Raw genomic sequence first — 17,762 nt, 5'->3', positions numbered from 1 at the left:
ATAAAATGTAAACGATTACAGTCACTTTTCAATTCATTTATTATTTTTGAAAGTAAATATTTGAACTACTACTTAGTTTCATTGCTAATGATATTAATTTGCAACCTTTATCCCCAATTAGGTGCCTTATTCCTGGCTGATTTGGTGCTTTTTATTGACCCCCAAGCAGTATCAGGGCCCAATTTCCCAATAGGCAGAGTAGGCAGTTACCTGGGGAGGCAAAATTTTCAGGGGCGACAAATTTGCTTTAACAACGTATTTTTTAAAATGATTTTTTTTATTCTGGAGAGTAAAATATTAGCATTCTTTCATTTTTTCACAGATACAATTTTTCTTGTCATTTAATAATGATTACTTTCCCACATCTTATGAAAATCAAATGTTTTTCAATCATGGTAATTGATCGGCGTAAAATAGTAAGTGAAGACAAAAAAAGGGTGTTAATTTCAGAAAGTGTCGTTGCGTTTGTCCAGAAGTCGCAACAAGATTGGAGTTTGATTAAGATTTTAATGCTCTACTTAAGTTTATTCAGTACTGGTTTCTTGAGTGATTAACGTTTATTTTTACATTATTAATATTTAAAAACTGTGTTCTGTTAATATTAAGTCTCAGAGGCAAATAAAAATGGGTGACGAGCGAAAAATGCTGAATGATTTTAAATAAAGGAAACGTGCTGAATTATATACCTAAGGACAAAACGAGCTGATGTGTGCATCACATAGCTTCCCTTTGCTCTAATTTAATGTCATTTCCCCATTACTGGCAATTTTGATGTGATTCAATAGTTTACTCTCTAAATATCACCAATAGTGGCCAAATTAAAGCCAGATTTAAAAAAAATCACCAAATTTGTCGCCAAGTTGGCGACAAAACTCGGCGACTAAAAGATCGGCGACATATCGCCAAGTGTCCGCTAAATTTTAACACCACTTGAGTTTACATCGAAATTAACAATGATTTCCCCCAAAAAAGGGGCAAAAGACCCCTTTAGAAACACTCGAATGCAACCAAAAGGGGAAGTGCACAACTGGACCCCACTAGGAGTCTACGTACCAAATTTCAACTTTCTACGACATGCCGTTCTTGAGTTATACGATATACATCCGCACATACTCGCATACGCACATACATACGTATATACAGACGTCAGGAGCAAGCTCGTTGTAATAAACTCGGGAATCGTCAAAATGGATATTTCGCGTGTCTATACGTTTTTAGGCACTTATCCACGTGTGGTCGAATCGGAAAAAAAAACCTCCACATTCATTCGGGGGTGAGCGAAATGGAAATTAAGGTCGATTTTTGAGTGAACATTTTTTGCGAATACAATACTTCCTTTTTTGTAAAAGGAAGTAAAAAGTAACAGGGGTTAATGGTTATTTACATTCGGAATGTAATCGGTTTTTTTTCCTTCTAAATTCAAAATGTCTTTTTTAGCAAACGATAACAAATAATGAAACAACAAAGAAGTTAGTTATTACTTCCTTTTACAAAAAAAAAAGGAAGTATTGTATTCGCAAAAAAAATTTCACACAAAAATCGACCTTAATTTCCATTTTGCTCGCTCCCGAATGAAAGTTGAGTTTATTTTTTTTAATTTTTTTTTTTCGACTCGACCACACTTGCATATAAACCTAAGAACGTATAAAGGCGCGAAATATCCATTTTGACGATTCCCTAGTTAATTACAACGAATTTTCTCGTGACGCCTGTATGTACGTATATACACTCTGAACATTGAAAATAGCGCCCCAAGACAGAAGAAAGGTACAATTGTGAAATTTTTTTGTATATAAGAAGAGTGGCATCTGATATGCAAATGATCCAAGTCAATGCGCATGACCGTTTACCCTACAGTATCGGTGACATCAGGAAAAAGGTGCTATATAAACCAGTGCATAATTTAAGATTTGTAAATGTTACGATTACATCCGGATTGTCGGAGAACCATAATGAGTGAAGAATGCCAGGTAAACGAGTTAGAACACGTTTCTCACAGTTAAGCGAGTTTGAGAGAGGTTTGATCATCGGCATGAAAATTGCAGGTTGGTCGACGAGCCGTGTTGCTGCCCAGTTGAATCGTTCGGAGTGTCCCGTTAGAAACTGTTGGAGGTAGTGGACACAAGATTGCACCCACGTGCAAAATAAAAACGGGTCTAGAGCGACCGGGAAGACCACGAGAAGAGAGGATGGGAGGATCGTGCGGCAAGCGCTCGTTGATCCCATAGTGGCTCGTTTCACCATACAAGCAGACGTAGGGGTAGCAGTTGTTCCCCGAACCATTTCTTATAAACGTCTTGCGGTAGTAAATCTGCCATCCAAGCGCCCTTTTTATGTACTCCCTTTAACACCAAGGGCCAGCGTTATGTTAACGACATTCTGCAATCACGTCTAGGACCGTTCTTAAATGGCCCTCCGTGAGCAATTTTCCAGCAAGATGTCCAGTCTTCTGCATACAGCTAGAGTTGCCCAAGACTTCTTGCGTCCTTTTGAGACACTTCCATCGCCAGCCCGCTTCGCCAACTTGTCCCCTAGAGGGCATGTATGGCATCAGCTGAAACGGCAGATGCCACCGTGCTACTCTGTGCGAGATTTAGTAGTGGTTGTTCAAAATTTAGGGGCCCATCTGCCTCAGAACAACATCAGACGTTAAATTAGCTCAATGTCGGAAAGTATTGCGTCATGTATTGCAGCAAAAAGGGGTCCAACGCGCTATTGAAGTAGCACTGTATTTATCTCATTTCTCTTGTTTGTCTAGATTTTGGGACCAAGTGTATCTCTCATCTGTATTGTTCCGTACATCAAATTTCAATTCAATCCAATGCTTCCTTCTTGGGGCGTTATTTTCAATGTTCCTGAGTGTATGTGTTCATGTATGTCGCATAACTCAATAACGGCATATCCAAGAAAGTTGAAATTTGGTACGTAGACTCCTAGTGACGTCTAGTTGTGCACCTCCCCTTTTGGTTGCATTTAGGTGTTTCTAAAGGGGTCTTTTGGACCTTTTTGGGGGGAAATCATTGTTAATTTCGACGCAAACTCAAATGGTGTTATAATTTGGCTGACAATGGCGATATATCGCCAGTTTTTTAGTCGCTAAGTTTTATCGCCAACTTGGCGACAAATTTGGCGTGTTTTTTTTTTTTTTTTAATCTGGTTTCAATTTGGCCACTGTTGGTGATATTTAGAGAGTTAACTATTGAATCACATTACAATTGCCAATAATGGGAACATAACATTAAAATGGTGTAAAAGAAAGTCATGTGATGCACATATCAGCTCGTTTTTTTTTTTTTTTTTCTGAAAATGAAGAGGCTGTCTTATGTGAAGCATATACTAACATGCCAAGCATTCGAGAAAAATCTCGGTAACTCTTTATCTCCCCATTTTCTATCATTATATTTTCCCTTATAGGTCTAACTCAAGTCTATATCATTTTTCAGTAATTCATCTGCGTTGCCATAACAAGGAAATGTTTTAAAACTTCAAAAAATGAAAGAGAACATGTTTTATAAAACTGTACCATAAAAAATAGCCATGCTCTATTAATTGATAATTGCAAATAAATATACTCACTAGCGCAGCCAGAAATACCTTCTGGAGGGAGTTTTTTGTTCAAAAATATCTTCTGATGAGGGTTTTTTGATGAAAAATACCTTGTGAAGGGTATTTTTTGATAAAGAAATACCTTCTGGAGGGTTTTTTTTTTTAAATCAAAACAGCCCTTCCAATGCATAAACTACTGCATTAGAATTTGCATTTATGTTAGAACCAATGGCTCTGGAAGGGGGGGTCACCCCCAACCCCCCTTCGATGAGCCACTTAATATACTTATTGTAAATATTTATAATGATGTTATGTGAATCGCTTGATAACCTGCCCAAGAGCAGTACTTGAGCCATGAACCCCTCGATGTACAAAATTAAATAATATAAACAGAGGAGCATCGAAGTAAAATTTTTGGGAGGAGGAAAATTAAAATTTTACCAGATGATAGAACATGAACTTACACGCACGTCTTACATACGTACATAATATCTAATGAGAAGGAGCGTTAGGTATCATTAAAAAATAATTTTTAGAATTTAAAAAAAGAAAAAAGAATATGTTGCTATGTAATTACTAAATTTTCAGAATCGTCAGCAAAATTTGCCGAATAAGGAGTTTTTTGGGAGATTTCACTGACCTCCCATCGAGGCGCCCCTGAATGTGAAACGTCATTATTTCTTCATTGACAGTTTAAATTTCGGGAACACTTTTTTGCGTGTTTTTGACTTGTGGGAGGGGCGGTCATTCTTCAGCATGACCCCTCCTAAAATGGTTTTTTGTATTCGCCCTGGGAAGGGTTGACTTCAAAGCGTGATGCATAAAAACAAACGAGAAAAATAAGTCTACACTGTAAAAAAAATCCGGAAACGTTTCTGAGTATATCGTGCAGCTGCGGTTCATGAAATTTTCAAAAACGTTTCTGAGTATTTCGGAATTCCCTTTCTGTAATGTCCAGAAACGTGTCTGAGTATTTCGGAATCCTCTTTCAATGTTTCTGAGTATTTTGGAATACTCTTTCTTTAATTTTCAGAAACATTTCTGAGGATTTCGGAATCCTCTTTCCGTAATTTCCAGAAATGTTTCTGAGTATTCTGTGCAGCTGTGGTTCATTAAAGTTTCAAAAACGTTTCCGAGAATTTCAGAATCCTTTTTCCGTGATTTTTTGTAAAAGATAATTTTTTACTTTAGTATTGCATACCATATCAGTTTCAGTTCTTTCATATCTAACAGCAATAAAACAAGCAATTTCAGAATCATTCGTGGATTTTTTTTTTTTTTTTTTTCTGAATTTCTAATGACAAATAGCATGGTTAACAGCATAAGATATGCACATTTATAAATTTTTGAAAATTTATGAAATAATATAGTATTTTCATTCCTAATCACAAAATCGTCAGGGGAGGGGAGGGGGGGTACTTTCTCAAAAGTGGGATTGTTTGTTAAACAATCTTAAACTTCAGTTTTTCTCTCAATATTTTCAAGACAAAATTATCAACATATTGTATTTTTAATGCAGAACTTAAAAACATATATTGTATCAAACTTGATAGCTTTTATTTTCGGATAAAATTTGACAGACATTTTGACAGACATTTTTTAATTTGACAGACATTTTGAACTTACCTTCCCTTCGAGTCAAGTCTCTTTCTCTGACGAACAAAGTGTACCGAAAAGTGCAACAGAGAAATTGGTGAATTTAAATATAACACCAAGTCCTCCTGTTTGGAACCATTCGGGTTGATTCTTCTGTTCTTGCCCTTTTCCAGTTCATCACAAATATAAATACTTAATCAAAATAGGTTACTGATTTTATTTCTACAATGCGCGCAAAATGCATTATATATTTTATTTATTAAAACATTGAATTCTATTGCATGATTACTCCATTTCATATATACGAGATTCCCCCCCCCCCACACCATGAGAGTGATGGTGAACCCATAAAATGCTATAAAGCGCCCCCCTTTTTTAAAAAAAAAAGCAATCCTTGAAAATGTCAATGGCAGTCTGCGTGGTGAACGCCCCTCGTCTTCTCCCCATATGTACATTGTATATTAATAACATAGTATTTAAAAAATGATCATTTTTAAAACAATTACATGAAATAATATTTCTTTATTTCGGCTTGTAAATGCAGCTGTTCCATTTTTGCCACTGACTCATTCCTCCTGACTATCCTATATTAAACTAGTATATCCACGAAGGAAATGTTATTTAACGAACAACTGATGTCAAGAAATTTTTTATTGTCAACCACATTTAACAAAATGAATAAGCACATGAATTAATTGCATAACTATGTTACTTACTAATAGACAACTGGGCCATTTTCTAATGGTATAAATATTTTTAAATAAATGAATAAATTATAATAAAAAAGATAAATAATACTGGCACATTTTTTGTGAAGCATATTACAATACTAGAAAACATAAAAATCCGATTCCACGTCTTGCCCGTCGAAAGATTTCCTAGTAAAATTTCTTAAAATCATTTTACTTTCTCTTTATATATATATATATATATATATATATATATATATATATCTTTTTCCTGATTGACTTGTTCAGTTATTAAAAAAAGGGGGGGGGAGAAAATATGGGACTGAAAAGGACCCTCTGCCGAAAAAAAAATCTTAATTTCGTCCTCCGAACTCGAACGAGAATGACTCTCAAAACAATTATCCTCTCTCAAAGTTCCCGCCTACTCGCAAAAAAATCTTTTGCGATAGCTTCATCTAAAACTCAACGCGACGTGTCAGAAGAACAGCTCCTTTTTATGCTCCCAATTCGAGAGTTAGATCTCTGCGGTTGACTGTGAACAGAGTAAAAAATGGCAACAACTGTCACCAAAAGAAAAGGTAAAACTTTGCAGTTAAAAAATATTAATTTATTTGAGTGATTATTGGAGGTGAGAAAATGGTCGTTTGCCGGCGAAAACGTCAATGGAATTAATCTGCCTGAGAAAAAAACTGAGAGGGGGTAAAAAGAATGTTTATGTAATGTATGGAGAGTATTCATATTTAGTTTACATATTATCACTTCAAGGTTTATTAATTGTTTAATAACACCTCTTAAAATCTGTTTTTTTGTTTGTTTTTTTTTTCTAAAATACGAATCATTTGTTACATATTCTGTTAGTAGATGGCGCAACCGTTCAAGTCTTTAGTTTATCTTAGACAAGTAGGGCGTTGAAACATTGTTTTTCATTTCTGTCTGTAAATTTGTACCTTCAAAATAGGGAGAAATTTTTCATTGAACTTTTTCATATGGTAAAGTGAAAAATAAAATGTTTAATTATTGAGATGTTTTCTTTGACAGTTAAATGTTTTTGGTCAAATGAATGAGTAGATAAAAAAAATAATGAATAAATGAATAGATAAAGCAGTAAACGAATAAATAAATTAATAAATATACATGAAAAAATAAATGAATGAAATACTGATTGAATAAGAAAATAAGTGAATAAAGGAAAAAACATGAATTACTTGATAAATGAATACGTAAATGATTTAAATGATTAAGCAACTGAAACAAAATGTTTCACTTTGCTCGCCATGCTTGAGTACAAAATATTTATTAAAATAAAAATAAGCTTAAGGATCGATTTCAAAACAGACAGGGGGGAGGGGCAAACTACTATTCATGCAATTGTGAATTCTATTTAAAAATGTAGAAAACAGAAACAGCACAAATTCTTTCCTTACACAACACAAACACTGGCTTTTAAACATCATTGTTAAAGTTTGGTGCAAAAAGGATTCTTAAAATCATATTCAACCATGAATCAATAATAGATATAAATTAAAATGCATTCAGAATTTGCAGTATTTACAGTAATTTCTACTTTAGTTAAATAACATTGGAATAAATTTCAATGCTGACAGCATATTTCGTGCAATAATGGTATAACATTCTTCGATCAGATTTTGCGCTCACTCTTAAAATCGCTTTTATAAATAATATCGATGTTGTTTAAAAAACGAGCTTTTCAACTTTTTTAGCTCTATTAAGAAAGTTGGCTTGATTTTTGTTTCTCCAGTCTACTGTAAGTACACACCTCCTCCCCCTTCCTTTTTTTTTTTCTTCTTTTTGTTCTTAACTTTGCTGTGACTTGACAATCCTAACTCTATTGCTTTGTGATTGGTAGACGGAGAGTTTCTCGTGATCTTTCAAACGTATGTTATGTTTGTATGCTATTTTCCCCAGAACAACAGGAATTAACGAGTCTAGCTAGGCATTAAAAATCAGATTTTTTCAAAGATCTCATTTCGTTCTGTTTGACCCTTTTAGGACTGTAAGTTATGGAGATATTAATTAAAATGGCAATGATCATTTTTCGCAAATTTGGCTGTAAAAACATATTTGCACTGTTTAATATTTTGGCATCAAATAAATGTAGGGTAGGGCGGGACAAGTTGACAATTTTTCACTTGAACGGATGTAGCTCCTCAACGATAAGTCTCAATCTATTGTTACGCAACCTGATGGATTAGTAATGTGTATCCCTTTTCAAAAGTGTCCTTAGTAATTTCTTGCTAATAGCACACGTTTAAGAGCTACAGCTGTCGAAATGCAAAAAGTCAAACTTGTTCAACGTACCCCATAGATGGGATACGTTGAGCAAGGATATGGGGGCAAGTTGAGCATTTATAATGTCTCAGCCAAACCATAACATAAATGATAACTAGAGATGAAATAAAATTTGTTTGACAATCAACTCTTTATTTATAGTCTTTTAGTGACAAATCAACAAAACTTAAAGGTTTTTTTTTTTGAATTAATTGAAATGGTTTTGGTTTTCGGATGGACAGTTCCGGATTTCATTTTAAAATAAAACCTCGTAAGCCAATCTTTTCCGGCTATCTTATTTGGAGTTCAGTCAGACGGAATTTTAATGTTAAATTTAACAGTACACTCGTAGGCAAAACGACGCACGTCTTTTGGGGAATATCCATAATAAATTGATGCCATTTACAGCAAGGTTTTTTTATTTTTCATTATACAATCCTCTTGTTGGGAAGAAAAAAAAATTGCATAACCCAAGGATGAATCAACACCTTTTAATTCCTTCAAAAATCTTGTAAAAGTCATCCGTTTGATATCGAATTATTTTGCACCGGCATTCACACTTTTTCCCTCATCGCTGACAGCCTTTGCAGCATTATTCAAGTCGTCAGTAGTGTAAGAACATCGTGTAGCTTTCCTTTTATAAGTCCATATCCTAACAAAAGCAAAATATATATTACTACTTTTGTTTTAAGTCGCGGAATTCAGTAGAGCAATACTTGCTCAAATAACCCCAAAACAAAGTCTTAAAATAAAAGTGAGATTACGAAAAAACGGTATGAATTGTACCCAAAATTTCTGTACATATCAAAAGTACAGTAAATTTATGAAAGAATAAAACTTGCCGAACAGAAAACAGATGACATTGGACTAATACAGACGAAAACTTGCGGCAAGTGAGTTTTTTACTTTGTTGTCACAAAATAAATAATGTGTTCATTCATTTGTCGAGCTGCAATTGAAGATCGCGCGATGAGTTCCCCTCCCATAACTCTTTCTTTCCGCCATTTGATGCCTACACGTATGGCGAATAGTTTTCGAGATATATCGATTGCTCAACGTGCCCCAATGGTCAACTAGCCCCACCCTACCCTAATGTTTTTCTGCGCAAAATGGAAATTATTTGGAACTTCTAAGTTAATTAGTATTTAGTTTTATAGCTGTAAGTTCAATGCTTCCTCAAGTTAAATTATTCACCTCTTTTTTTATTTCTTTTTATTTATTATTTATTTATTTATTTTTTAAAATTTCTTTCTCCCCCTCCCCCTCCCATTTTAGCTGATTTTTAATATGAAATATTATTTAAGGATATGCTGTAGCAGTTTACGGAGATTGAAAAAGTTTCTCGGTTTTATACTATTCAATTATAATATAGAATTTTATTTTTTAAATAATATATATTTAACCCTTCCTAAAATTCTATGATTCATTTAATACCACAGTTGTACACATTTTTTAATAAATTTAAATATTTATTTACTTAAAATTTAAAAGTTTATTTTTTGTTGAGTCCTTTATGTGTTATTTTATAACTTTTAAAGTGGTCCGACTTATTAGTGCTCTTTTCGTACAATATTTAGGGTGAATAAAATATCTGAAAAGATAGTATGAAAATTATACAAGACTAACTCTTAGAAACATAGATTAATCAACTGTTATTGTGTAGAAATTCCGTCATACTTACACAGAGCATTTAAAAAAATTTAATAATAAATGAATCAAGTTACAATCCTTTGACTGCGAACGCTTTAATTTGTCAGAATGAAAATCAATTTTCATCTTTTCCTGTTTATTTTTTTTTCTTTTTTTTTAAATTTAAATTAAATATATCTTTATGCAAATAAAACACAAACTTCAAATGTGTGTGTCTGGGGTAAATTCAGAAACTACCGAACCAATTTCGTTGAAATTTTCAGTTTGTTTTGGTTGGTGCTGGGACGTTTGTGGATCGTTTAGAAAAAAAAAATTCGATGAATAGTTCTTTTTTTATTTGAAATTTAGTTTTAGGATCCAAAAATGGCTCCTTCTACACGAAACTCATCGTATCGGCTCGATTTTAGTTTCATTGGAAATTCCATAAAAATACCCTCTTAGGGGATTTTCTACCTACGGTACAGAGGAACGAAGGGCCTAAATTAGTCACGAAAAAAGTTATAAGCATTTTAAGTAAGGGAAAATCGATTTTAAATTCTACGTTTGAAGTCGTCTGCGCCAGATATTGATATTTTTAATGGATCGAATTGAGCTGAATAAATGCCATGTTGTTGCCCTTTTTGCTCAAGTGTGGACAAATAAAATTAGTTAATTGTTTTTAGGGTTCTGCGATTATGGGCAGATTTAAAATTTTCCCTTCTGATTATTTTTGTTATTTAACGTCTATTTATTTGTTTGCGCAGCTTAAAATTTTATTTTTAATTTATATAATAGACATTTTATTACTATTTTACTTAGTCTAATCAGGACTAAAAATTTACTCTTCTTATGTTTTTTAATCATAGTCTGAGTGGATTTTTTGAACTGGCGTCCTTATTCCAATGAGAAGTTTTGGGAAATATTGTCCTTATTCAAAAGGGAATTTTTGGTTTTGATTTTTCAATCCTATTTATTATTATTATTACTTAAAAAATATACTGTTGATGCTATTTCAGAATTTTTCTTCATTCTGAAAGTGGTTTTTGGAATTATTTTTTTTATTGAGATATATTTTTAAAGCAACGGTTGAAGTTATTGGAAATCGTATACCCGTATTCTATCGGGGAATTATGCAGACTAACTTCTATCTTCTAATTTGGTTTTCCAGAGACTCTTGTCTTTATTCTGACAAAAGTTTTTAACGGAACCGTCGATTTTTGTTATGAATCGTTGTCCTCAAATTAATTGTCGTTTTTAGTGATTATTGTTCCCATGCTAATGAGGTTCTTTTTCCTTCAGACTAATGCAGAGACGTAACTAGAGGGGGCAGACGGGGCTTGCGCCCCGGGCGCCAGATTTAGGGGCGCTAAACTAACGAAGTAAATGCTCAAATTAATTTTTGTTAAAAAAAAAAGCAATTCAAAAAAAAAAAACTCTCTGCGGTTGCAGACAGAAAGCTTGCATGGTTTAATGGGATAAAGAATTGTAAAGATAGACCGAAAGAAAGCGAGTATGGCGCAGTAAATAGCATGAAAGTATTTTCATAGAGTAACTAGTACTTGTTATATCTTATTTGAAGAACCTCCCTCTTGGAGGAGGAATACAGGAGCAAATCTATGAGAAGTACAAAACAGCGGAAATGCTCAAATATCATTTTTCTACAATGAAACGTCATAAAGCTGCCAACATGATGTCTTCCTCTCATTTACAAAGACGAGAGCTTGTCTACCCCATTGGCCTAAGAGGAAATCATCTGTTCCATTGGCCTAGTTTAGTTTACAATTTTTCTTATTCTTGGGGGAAAATCTCGCACTATAATAATGGAGATTTAATTTAAAGTGCGAGAGGCTGCCCATTTTTGTTTAGAAAATACTAAGGTTTTTAGCGATAAATTCAGCTAAAATGAGAAATTTTAAATTAGTTTCGACATATTTTTGCCTCCCACACAATATTTTATATGCTTAAATCATCTACTTCAATTAATGTGTTAGAAATCAACTATTTTTTACACTTCTCAAATTTTGCTTTGGTACTTTTGATGCATATTTATATTTACAGCAGAACCTCATTTATCTGACTCCCGTTTATCCAGACGTACGGCTTATCCGGATCAAATTTGTAGAGTTAAAAAATATATTCACAAGAACGAAACTATAAATGTGCCAAACATTCGCTTATTTTGATTTAATACACAACTGCTATATATAAGTCGTGCAACAAATTATAGTCATCTATTGAACTACGTGACGTATTTGGAGTGTCAGTTTGACACCACTGCCAGCTGAACTATTAATGATTATGTATTTGCGAGTAACAATTCTATGCAATTTTGCTGCAAAAGATCGTTTTCCCCTGCTAATAAAAGATAAGTCTTCTTATTTGTGAATTAATTAGTGCTTATTATCAGTACTATCTGGATTTTCATTTATTCAAATTGTCTTCTGTCCAAGTTAGTCCAGATAAATAAGGTTGTACTGTAAATGGAAATAACCTGAAAAGAAACTCACTGAAAACATGTAATGTTAATGTGTTTAAGATTTGTGTTTTTTTTAAAAAGGTAATAGAAAGAGTTTTGATATGGAGCACATTAGATATCTGTTTTTCCAAAAAATGTTTTTCAGATGTATAACTAAATACCAGAGGTGAGGAACGTAAGTCCTTTATAAAAATTAGCTCTTGTAATAATTAATATTTAATTATACAGATTGCGACAATTTAAAATGTGTTGCATGTAAAATTTCAAGGTAATGTTTAAATAAGACAATCTGTTCAATTCGAGCTATTGTAAGTTGTCGGATTAAAATCTATATACTAAGTGTAGTAGCAATATTCAATTAATTTCACGTGAGAAACAAAAATAAATAGCCCACTAAATTCTTCATTGGAGTAAAAATTATTTCACACGTTGTTGCGACACATTGTTGAATACTGCTATTTTTCTTACAAATTTCTTCATAGTAGTATAATATAAATACTTAAAAATAAATAATTGAAAACATTTCTGTTTTATTGTTTTCATTTAAAGTGGTAATTTTAAATTCGCATCTCGATACATTTAAAAAAGAAAAAGTAACGTCAAAGAAATTGTGAAAAGATGCCTGTGGCGGGGCTACGTCCAGGAGACCTCAGAGCACCTAGCCTTAAAATTTTGTACAAAATTACTTCGAGCCCCAAGGATTTGAACCTGCGGTTGTTTTCTTTAAATTTCTTATTAAGGTTTTTTTTAAATAATTTTTTAAGCTAAAATTTCCCATAGATTGCCTTTCAAGAGATGAAAGATTTCTCACATCCCTTAATATTTCATGTTGTTCCAAAAAGATTTTTTCTGCATCAAATAAAGCTTGTAACAATTTTATCAACAAATTAGAACAGCAGATATAAGGGTTTTTATTTTAGCGAAAAGTCCTATGTTCAGTCCGGAGCTAAAGAGCAAAATATATTATTAGAGACCACGAACTTAAAAGCAGTATTTCAAACGTACAAAACTGCCGTTTTGCAATGCTCAGGAGCCCCTTCAGCACCAGCGCCTATAGCTGTGGAAGTTGGTTCAAGTTCCACAATATTATGGCGCCACAAAGTTATAGGCGCTGGTGCTGAAGGGGCAATGCTCAGGAACCCCTTCAGCATCAACGCCTATAGCTGTGGAAGTTGGTTCAAGTTAGTTTGGAACGAGGGAAAATGCCCTTCAAAGCGATTATTTTTTTCAAATATCATCTCATTTATGCATATTTCAATCAAATTATTTTTATATTTTCGGGTAGGAGTGGGATTGTGTTCAAAAAATTAGCTCTTCACTTAAACTCTATTTTCTATGGGAAAGAGAAGGGAATTTTCACTTTGTTCGAAACGGAACAAGTAACGTGTTTTTCAATCTGATTCTTTCTGACAGACGATTTAAATCTTCGCGAATCAAACAGTGAATCAAACATCAACTTCGCAAAGCAATCTTCGGGGGTTGGTATGCATGGAGCTATGAGTAGCTCCATGTTGGTATGCGTAAGCACGCCCTTATAGCAAAATGAACTAAAAAGTAAAAAAATAATCTTTGAATTTTTAAATTGAAAAAAAATATCTTTGACAGCTGGAAAAGTATGGTCAGCAGCGAGAGGATGTCCAATAGTTAAGCATAACTTAGTTTTTTTTAATTACTTTAAAATAATAGGAATAAAACAATTGGTCAAGCAATTAACTTTAACGTTAAAAAAAGCGTGGGGGGGGCTTGATATCAGATGTCTTAGATTTCTCTTAGGCGTTAACGTTTTGCAATGATGCACAATAATTGCAAAAATGTAAATGGAGAGCACCCCACGCTTTTTTTACATTAAAGTTAATTGTTTGGTCAATCATTTTATTCCTATTATTTTAAATTAATTTTTAAAAAATAACTTATACTCAACTGTGGGACATCCTCTCGCTGCTTACTATACTTTACATTCAAATATTATTTTCTACTTTTTGTTCATTTTGCTACAAGAGCGTGTTTATTTAGTTTTTTTAATTTTTTTTAAGTCTTACTTGGTTATAAAAAAAATATTTATTTTGAAATACTTCAAGATTTTCTTTTTAATTTGTGAAGTTTCACGAAAAGCGACTAACATAGACCGTTACATAGATACACATGTGCAGGCGAAGCTGATAAAAGCGTGTTTAAAAAAATAAAATGCCGTTACAACCTATAATGTTTGAGAAAAATATGAGATACAAGTATGACGTCACCCCCGGCGTACGAAAAAATGCAGCATAAAATATCTACATTGCATATGCGTGCATAAATCGTGTTGGTTATCAACCTCACCCCGTTGGGTTATTTTTAAATTTAATGTACTCTGAAGCACAAAATTTGGTTGTGTAGAATAAATGCCACTGTTCTATCTCATTGGGGACATTAAAATGCCGCCAAACGTCCACTATTACTAGCTTTTTTAAATAATTTTTTAAGCTAAAATTTCCCATAGATTGCCTTTCAAGAGATGAAAGATTTCTCACATCCCTTAATATTTCATGTTGTTCCAAAAAGATTTTTTTCTGCATCAAATAAAGCTTGTAACAATTTTATCAACAAATTAGAACAGCAGATATAAGGGTTTTTATTTAAGCGAAAAGTCCTATGTTCAGTCCGGAGCTAAAGAGCAAAATATATTATTAGAGACCACGAACTTAAAAGCAGTATTTCAAACGTACAAAACTGCCGTTTTGCAATGCTCAGGAGCCCCTTCAGCACCAGCGCCTATAGCTGTGGAAGTTGGTTCAAGTTCCACAATATTATGGCGCCACAAAGTTATAGGCGCTGGTGCTGAAGGGGCAATGCTCAGGAACCCCTTCAGCACCAACGCCTATAGCTGTGGAAGTTGGTTCAAGTTAGTTTGGAACGAGGGAAAATGCCCTTCAAAGCGATTATTTTTTTCAAATATCATCTCATTTATGCATATTTCAATCAAATTATTTTTATATTTTCGGGTAGGAGTGGGATTGTGTTCAAAAAATTAGCTCTTCACTTAAACTGTATTTTCTATGGGAAAGAGAAGGGAATTTTCACTTTGTTCGAAACGGAACAAGTAACGTGTTTTTCAATCTGATTCTTTCTGACAGACGATTTAAATCTTCGCGAATCAAACAGTGAATCAAACATCAACTTCGCAAAGCAATCTTCGGGGGTTGGTATGCATGGAGCTATGAGTAGCTCCATGTTGGTATGCGTCAGCGAGCAGGGGCAGTGCCACCTGATAAAAACAAAATAATGCAACAAGTTGTTGATTACTCTCTTTTGGAAATACAAAATAGTTTTCCTTGAAACACTTCGTATGTAAAATAATAAATGAAATATTTAATGATTTTTACCCACTATCGAAATTTTTAAAAATGCAATCCAGTGATAAAACTATAACAACTTATAACTGCGTAAAAGTCGCATTTATAGGCTTATCAACACATGCGGCCTCTTTATAACTTCCTAATTTAAATTTATATATTTAAAATAATAACTTTTTGATATTTATTTTTATGAGGAGGGGGGAGGGGCGCCGAAACGAGGTCTTGCCCCTGCTCGAAAATGTCCTAGTTACGTCCCTGGACTAATGTCGGTTTTGTAGTGAGAATTTCTGGGCGTTTTCCTTATTGATAACTGATGTCCTTCTTTCAAATGAAAATTCATGTTTCTGTTGACGATATTTCAAAACTGTTGTCTGAATTTTAAAATGTCACAGTTTTGGCTATATTTCTCCTTATTTATTCAGGGGGAAAGTTTAGGCATGCGTCACCCGACCTCAGTTCCATTCTTTGTCAAGGAATGGTGTAACAATTGAGGTATCTCACGCAGTATGGATCATATTTTAATAGAGGTCGGGATTTTAGAAGGCAACGCTGACTATACTTTAGAACTTTTGTCCTCATTCTTTTAGGGAAAAATGTCCTTATTCTACGGGCAATTTTAGGGACCTGTTTTTAATGTCCTTACTTCTATGAGGGTTTTTAGGATGTTGTCATTATTGTGACTGAAATTTTACCTTAAATTTCTTCTCTTTTAACGCGCCTTAAGGTTGAACATGCGCATTGGACATCGCTTTTATTTTCGAGGCAGACCGTGCAACGCCGGGCAGTTAGTTGTGTATTAAAATCTGTGAAATAATGCATAAAAAATCGGTATTATAAGTCAGCATCAAAAGCTGTCCCTCCCTTTTATGGATTATACATTTAAGCGGGAGGGGGGACGAAACCAATAAAATTCGGATTGCATTGCAACATAGATATGCTCAAAAAAAGTAAGAAAACTTTGAAAATTTGGTTTTGTTCTTTTTTAGTGCAACTTTAGGCGAAATTTGAATTTCCTATTTTGGAAGCACAAATTTCTCGCACTTTTTAAATTCTCCTACAAGTCAAAAGGTCAGCTTCTTGTACATTAGAGGAATTGTATTTGAACTTCTCCGAAGTCAATTGAAAAGTCTGTAATTAGCTTTGAAAAAAAAAGTGAGGTTCGGCGGTACTTTTTTGTTTGCTGCCACTAAAGGGCTTTTTTTGCGTTTTAAAGGGATAAAGTGTGTTTTCCCCTGACTTTTATTTTTTCACGTTTTCCTTTATCTTTCTTCCGATATGTTTTTGAAATTTTTGATCACTGATTCTCACTTTATTTAAAGTTTTCCATTTTGAACCACTCTTTTTACTTTCTTCTATATCTAATATATAGAAGAAAGTATTGGATTCGTGCAAATTTTCGAATTTTGACGGATTCGAACGTTTTGAGGTGTGCTGAGTCCATTTCGACCATTTTTGGAAAATGTCTGTCTGTCTGTGTGTGTGTATGTATGTGTGTGTGTGTGTGTGTGTGTGTGTGTGTATGTATGTGTGTCACGTCTGTGTGTGACCAGTTTTTTGTGGCCGCTCTACAACAAAAACTACCGCATGAAATCGAACGAAATTTAGTACACATATGTGCCCCTATGTGAACTTGTGCCCATTAGTTTTTGGCGCGAATTCCTCCAAGGGGGGTGGAGCAATGGGACGTTTTTCGAGTTACGCGTGCTTGCTATTCCTCAGGAAGTTACTGGCGGAATCAAACAAAATTTGGTCCATATGTTGGTATTAACAGGAACAGGTGCTGATTCAATTTTGGTGTCAATAACTCAAACGGGGGTTGAGCTATAGAACGTTTTTTGTCGTCAATTGTGACTGCTGTATCTCAAGAAATAATGAACGGAATGAAAGAAAAATTTATCGGCAAGTAGCCCTTAGTGGGTATAAGAACTGATTTTATTTTTGTGTCAACAGCCAATCACCCGTTCTTTTTTTCCATTTTGAGTGCCCTATCTCAAGAAGTAATGCTACGTTCTGGTTGAAATTTGGAATATATGTGAATCCATATGTAAACAGGCTTTGGTTCTATTTTGACGCCGATCGCTCCAAGAGGTGTTGATTTTTTTTTTTTTTTTTTTTGCGAATAAAAATATTTTTATTAATGCAACAATAAGAAAGATAAATCGTAATAGATTGTCGTCTGCGTATTTCTCGTGATTTTAATTG

The 17,762-nt window shown here is 33.8% G+C and overlaps 1 protein-coding gene across 2 annotated transcripts in view; it reads left to right on the top strand.

Moving 5' to 3' along the window:
• The first annotated feature begins 6,296 nt into the window (after window positions 1-6,296).
• LOC129234645 (transmembrane ascorbate-dependent reductase CYB561-like) overlaps window positions 6,297-17,762 on the top strand; it is a 45,236-nt gene continuing 33,770 nt past the window's right edge. The window contains exon 1 of one of the 2 annotated variants that reach the window (XM_054868680.1): window positions 6,297-6,409. In XM_054868680.1, coding sequence (XP_054724655.1) covers window positions 6,382-6,409 — 28 coding nt within the window. In that variant the 5' untranslated portion in view covers window positions 6,297-6,381. The remainder of the gene's footprint in view (window positions 6,410-17,762) is intronic. The other variant, XM_054868681.1, reaches the window with a different exon arrangement.

This window comes from Uloborus diversus, chromosome 1 (genome assembly GCF_026930045.1).
Source record: "Uloborus diversus isolate 005 chromosome 1, Udiv.v.3.1, whole genome shotgun sequence".
NCBI classification, from domain to species: Eukaryota; Metazoa; Arthropoda; class Arachnida; order Araneae; family Uloboridae; genus Uloborus; species Uloborus diversus.
This window is presented reverse-complemented; position numbering and strand designations above follow the sequence as displayed.